The 6,399-nt window shown below is 39.3% G+C and overlaps 1 protein-coding gene across 1 annotated transcript; it reads right to left on the bottom strand.

The window, feature by feature from the left end:
* Positions 1 to 4,728: 4,728 nt before the first annotated feature.
* On the bottom strand, positions 4,729 to 6,156 carry LOC147584558 (endogenous retrovirus group K member 25 Env polyprotein-like). The gene is made up of 2 exons (XM_086716704.1): positions 5,793 to 6,156; positions 4,729 to 5,555 (listed from the first exon to the last, which is right to left on the bottom strand). The coding sequence occupies exons 1-2, from the start codon at positions 6,145 to 6,147 to the stop codon at positions 4,984 to 4,986; spliced, it is 927 nt and encodes a 308-aa protein (XP_086572830.1). The 5' UTR covers positions 6,148 to 6,156; the 3' UTR covers positions 4,729 to 4,983.
* Positions 6,157 to 6,399: the final 243 nt, after the last annotated feature.

Genomic DNA, 6,399 nt, shown 5'->3' with positions numbered 1-6,399 from the left:
TAATTAGGAGACAGGGTAATTTCAGTGACCTAATGGAGGAGTCAGGGTGATATGGGTGCATGTGGAGGTGATGATGGGAGTTAGACAAACCAGGTCAAGGATTCAAGGTTCCTTACTGGTTTCTGTCCTTTCTGGCTGGCCGGTCCCATGTGACTGTTGATAAGAACATTGAGCCTTTCCCAGCCCATACTAGGGACAAGCTTAGATATCAGCAGAATCCATAGCATAGTCAGGGGCAGAAGAAACCCCTTTACACACCAAGTCAGTGAGACTACAACTCACCTAGGAGATTATCTTGCTGTAGTCAGGATTATACGTGAGGCCCCTAGGAACCTCCATGTCCCCCATAAACAGGAACCCAGTTTTGTGGGGGAAGGGACAAGACAGATGTTGTCTCTTGCCTCATTATCTTTATAGGAAAGGTGAGTCCAGGCCTTGGAGATGGTTGCAACCATAGAAGTCTGGGGAGCAGTGATGCAAGAAGGACTCACCCCAGGGTAAACGAGCTTGGGTGTCCCAAGGAGAAGACTATGAAGCTGCACCATGAGGCCTACAGATGGGGGTAAAACTTATACCACAGAGGGGATGGGGGTCTTCTGAGACAGAATCATAGCAGGTTGGTGTGGGTATGGGTCTCCAGAAGCTTCTTAGGTTGGTCTGGCAGATAGCCCATCATGGAACAGAAGGGCCTCAGGGAGCTGTCAGGGCAATCACTCGGTCATAGAGCTGGTCATGACTTTTAAAATTTTGCATTTATGCATGTGGTAGTAGTAGATTTTTAAAGGAAATGAACAAGCACGCCCTTATAGGGATTGTAAACTTACAGGATTGTGAAAGCCCACCAGTCAAAATTCTTGTGTACAGCACACAAGAGGAGAATCTACTAGATAATCCTAGCCAGTTCTTTTTCCTAATCTTGCATTATAAAATGCCTACAATTTCACTATGAAATTCAGCCTACAAGAGAAATCTACAACACAGAGCAGCTTAAATATTATAATAACCATAGTGACAATGATAAACAGTTATGTACAAACATAAGTGCTGATTTAAAATCAGTAAGATATATTTGGAAAATTTGTTGTTACTTAGATGTTCAAATTGAAGAGACACATCTGAGGTGTGCAGACATGGAAAGGGAGGTGCCCTGAAAGCCAGATTTGCAGTGGAAAGAATGACATTCATTTACCTGAAAATGACACTTTTGCAACTGTTTTTCCCTGTAGGAAAGAAACAGTGCGGGCCAACATGGCAGAGAAGTAGGGGTATCCATACTTCCCATGTCTCTCACACAAAGAAATGCTAAAGCCAAAGGACTTTGAACCCCAAGAGTCTGGGAGGGAAAGAGACTGGGTCTAAAACGGAGACACCAGGACATTCTTGACAGGCTATAGGTGGGTGATTATGAACTGGCAGTAACTTGAATCGATCTTCTGGATGACATATCATACTGAAACTGGCAAAATAAAGGATAAAGGAGAAACTGGCAAAATAAAGGATAAAAAGAGAATTCTGAAAGCAGCTAGGGATAAACAGACCTTAGCATACAACGGTAGCAGCATAAAGGTAGTAGCAGATCTATCCACTGAAACTTGGCAGGCAAGAAAGGAATGGCAGGAAATCTTCAATGTGATGAACAGGAAAAATATGCAACCAAGAATCCTTTATCCACCAAGCCTGTCATTCAGAAGAGAAGGAGAGATAAAGGTTTTCCCAAACAAACAAAAAATGAAGGAATTCATCACCACTAAACCAGCCCTACAAGAGATCCTAAGGGGGACTCTGTGAGTGAAATGTTGCAAGGACCACAAAGGACCAGAGACATCACTACAAGCATGAAATCTACAGACATCACAATGATCTGAACCCATATCTTTCTATAATAACACTGAATATAAATAGACTAAATGCTCCAATCAAAAGACATAGGGTGTCAGAATGGATAAAAAAATAAGACCCATCTATTTGCTGTCTACAGAAGACTCACTTTAGATCTGAGGATACCTTCAGATTGAAAGTGGGGGGATGGACAACAATCTATCATACTACTGGAAGTCAAAAGAAAGCTGGAGTAGCCATACTTATATCAGACAAACTAGACTTTAAATTAAAGGTTGTAACAAGAGATGAAGAAGGGCATTATATAATAATTACAGGTTCTATCCATAAGGAAGAGCTAACAATTATAAATGTCTGTGCATCAAATTCAGAAACCCCCAAATATTTAAAACAATCACAAATATAAGCAACCTTATTCATAAGAATGTGGAAATTACAGGGGACTTTAATACTCCATGCAGAGAAATGGACAGATCATCCAGACACAAAATCAGTAAAGAAACAATGGCCCTGAAATGATACATTGAACCAGATGGACTTGACAGGTATATTTAGAACTCTACATCCCAGAGCAGCAGAATATACTTTCTTCTCGAGTGCACATGGAACATTCTCCAAGATAGATCACATACTGGGTCATAAAATAGCCTTTAATAAGTATAAAAGAATTGAGATCATACCATGCACACTTTCAGATCACAATGCTATAAAACTTGAAATCAACCACAGGAAAAAGTCTGGAAAACCTCCAAAAGTATGGTGGTTAAAGAACATCCTACTAAGAAAAGAATGGGTCAACTAGGCAATTAGAAAAGAAATTGAGAAATACATGGAAGCAAACAAAAATGAAAACACAACAACCCAAACCCTTTGGGATGCAGCAAAGGCAGTCCTAAGAGAAAAAATATATTGCAATCCAGGCCTATCTCAAGAAATAAGAAAAATCCCAAATACAAAATCTAACAGCACATCTAAAGCAATTACAAGCAGAACAGCAGCCAAATCATAAGAGACTCTTAAAAACTGAGAATAAACTGAGGGTTGATGGGGGGTGGGAGGGAAGGAAGGATGGGTGATGGGCATTGAGGAGGGCACCTGTTGGGATGAGCACTGGGTGTTGTATGGAAACCAATTTGACAATAAATTTCATATAAAAATTTTTAAAAAAGCACACAAAAAAGAAACAGAACAGCAAAGACACCCCAAACCCAGCAGAAGAAGAGAAATAATAAAGAGCAGGGCATAAATAAATAATATATAATCCCCCCCCACAAAAAAAATCAGTAAAACAGATCAATGAAACCAAAAGTTGGTGTTTTGAAAAAATAAACAAAATTGATAAACCTCTAGCCAGGCTTATCAAAAAGAAAAGAGAGAGGACCCAAATAGATAAAATCATGAATGAAAATGGAATTATTACCACCAAGCCCTCAGAAATAAAAGCAATTATCAGAGAATACTGTGAAAAATTATATGTCAACAAAGTGGACAACCTGGAAGAAATGGACAAATTCCTAAGCACCCACACACTTCCAAAACTGAAAAGAAAGAAATAGAAAACTTGAACAGACCCATAACCAGTGAAGAAATTGAATCAATTATCAAAAATCTCCCAATAAATAAGAGTCCAGGACCAGATGACTTCCCTGGGGAATTCTACCGGACATTTAAAGCAGAGTTGAGATCCTTCTCAAGCTGTTCCAAAACATAGAAATGGAAGGAAAACTTCTGGACTCATTCTATGAATCCAGCATTACTTTGATTCTCAAACCAGATGGAGACCCAGGAAAAAAAGAAAACTACAGGCCAATATCCCTGGTGAATGTGGATGCAAGAATTCTCAACAAGATACTAGTGAATCTAATTCAACAGCATATAAAAAGAATTATTCACCATGATCAAGTGGCATTCATTCCTGGGCTGCAGGGCTGGTTCAATATTTGCAAATCAATCAATGTGATACATCACATTAATAAAAGAATAGATTAGAGCCATATGATCCTGTCAACCCATGCAGAAAAAGCATTTGACAAAACACAGGATCCTTTCTTAATAAAAACCCTCAAAAGAGTAGGGATAGAAGGAACATACTTGTTGCAGGGAGTATGGCTGGAGTTGCAAAAGATGAGTCTGCAAAAAAGTATAGTTAAGTGAAGGTCCTCATACTGGAGGCGGAATGAGACCCTGACTCCAGAATGAAGCTTCTTTTTATTAGGATAATTGCTAAAGATTGCGTGCATAAAGTCAGCTAAGCAGTGTGTTAATCAATATAATGGTTTAGCTTTTCAAGGTTGAATTTCGAGTTAATTGGCTTCTATAACACTAGGAAGGGTCAAGTGTGAAGGTGGATCTGGCCCTGGACAATGTTAATGGCTCTAGGGATTCCTTAGGAGCCACAGTCAAGGTTCAGCTGTGTAAACATGTCCTAAGGCCTTGTACCTTCTCCAGCCCTTCCCTTTTGAAGTCTTTTCCCTTGATGCTTCTCTCCTGTATCTCCCACATCTCCCCCTTTTTCTTTGATTTGGCAAAGCTGGAGGGCAAAGACAGAGGCTTGTAAGGCATATCCTCGGCTTTGTTGCTGTCCTCTTCTCCAGACTAGGTATATGCAAAATAATAAGACAAAGATTAATATAAAAATACCAATCGCAGAAATGCTTAAGGGTTTTATATAATTCATTGGATTCAATTCCGAGATTTGACTAGCTATCGCAGATAGAGAAGGCACACCAGAAATCATCTCAAGTTTATTTTTGAATGTTTCATAGATGTCCTTTTGCAAATGAGCTATATCAGCAGAGGTATTGCCTTGATTAAGAAGGTGTCGATGCACCAGGTCCCATGATATCTTAGATTTATTATATACATGCGGGGTGACACAAAAGTGGTTATGTTCCAATCACATTGAAGCTTTATCTGTTGTTGTAAACTAATCAATTGATCTCCTAGAAAAAGAACAGCTTGTTACAAGTCAAATAATTGGCTCTGTATTCAGCTATCAATTAGCTGTTGGCTGTTCCACAGCCTTTCTCAATCTTGATGCCAGTTTTGTACAAAGTGGGTGGTTTGTACAGTCTGATGCAGTGCAAAATAGGCTGTTGCTGCTGTAGCTGTAATAGCTATAACCCCAAGTACAGCAGTTACCAGTCAAGCTACAAATCGTCGGGTGCGGTGTAAGACACGTTTCAATATTTCATCTATGAGATACATTTCAGGGGAGTGTTGCCAAGACTGATCCATGATTATAGGCATCCAAACACCATTACGTGCCTTAAGGATATATAAGCTTTGTTTTTCCTGGTTAAAAGATATAGTAGAATTAAGACAAGTATAAAAAGAACAATTATAGGAAGTAAGAAGATTGTTATCAGGGTCCCAATGAGGCATTCCTAACATAAACAGAAAAGGAAGTCTGACACATCCTTGAATTTTATGAGTCTCATATAACCTAAAAAAGATGGAGAATTTATTTGAAATATTCATTAAATGGCATTTCCAAATGGCCATGCCTAATAATCCAGTACCAATTTTCCAAAGTTCTGCATGAACTGGCCCATCAGGTAAACGTGGGCTGGGGGGAGCCATCCCTCCTTCATGCCATAAAATGGATTCAGATGTTACATGTGAAATGATGTTGTCTTGATATCGACTCCATCGGAGCTTTCTTTTGGAGAATTTGGTCAGAGTAGAGCCTACAGAGGCCCAATTAATGATGCTTCCTTTGGAAGTATTAAGAAGAACTCTACCAATCTCTCCTCTACAGAGCTCCCAATTAACCCATTCTTCAGGATTTATGATCTTTCTTAATTGACATCAAGGCAATTTAGAAGGGTGATCATATGTAATTCTTTGTCTTCTCATGGAGTCTCCCTATAGTAAGTACAATACAGAGACATTAGTCCCATTGGGTATTTTTGCTATCCATGCCTGTGAATGAAATGTAGCACAGTGTTCACCTGTTCCAAAGTATATAGGTGGCCCGTCTGCACCTACAGAATATTTAGAGATTACTTTTCCTTCTTCTGGTTTAAATGGGCCTCTATTATCATAAGGTCTGGGAAACCAGACTGAATCATTTACATAACCTGGGAAAGAGGGATCATCCCATGTAATTAATCTATTAAGAGGTGGATTTGGAATATAAATCCAATATGTGTGATTCTCTTTAGTACTCATGGTTAAAATAAGAACTGACATCATGGCACTAAACAGAGTAGTAGAAGTCTTAGGTGTTCCTGTTTTTTGGAGGCTCTGTTCTGCTTCTAGAGTCATCTTCTTCATCGGTCCCCACGTCGGGGGTTTGGCTTTCATCGTTTTTTGGTTCTTCTTTTTATGTCTTGGTCCAGGCTGAATTCCTTTATGTCTTTCTCTAGTGGTCGAAGATTGTCAACTCTTTTTCTCTTCACCCATCTGTTCATATCATGGTTTTAATTGCCAGGCTGGGAGCCAGATATCCCCATTATCTGTGGATACAAGAGCAAATCCTCGACCCCACAATTTAACATACCCAGGGTACCATTAGTTATAATTAGTTTTCCAAAATATTGGTTGTGAAAGGGGTCT

The sequence above is a fragment of the Puma concolor genome, chromosome A1, assembly GCF_028749965.1.
Source record: "Puma concolor isolate L17-30 chromosome A1, mPumCon1.1.hap2, whole genome shotgun sequence".
In the NCBI taxonomy this organism is placed as follows: domain Eukaryota; kingdom Metazoa; phylum Chordata; class Mammalia; order Carnivora; family Felidae; genus Puma; species Puma concolor.
Note: the sequence above shows the minus strand (reverse complement) of the source record. Positions and strands in the feature narration are given on the sequence as shown.

Bases quoted from the DNA above. Each gene is read 5' to 3' on its own strand.
- LOC147584558 (XM_086716704.1), bottom strand. From the start codon at position 6,147: ATGAAAGCCAAACCCCCGACGTGGGGACCGATGAAGAAGATGACTCTA. The intron at 5,556-5,792 runs GTGAACACTGTG...ATACTTCCAAAG, and splicing joins ACCTATATACTTTGGAACAG to GAAGCATCATTAATTGGGCC.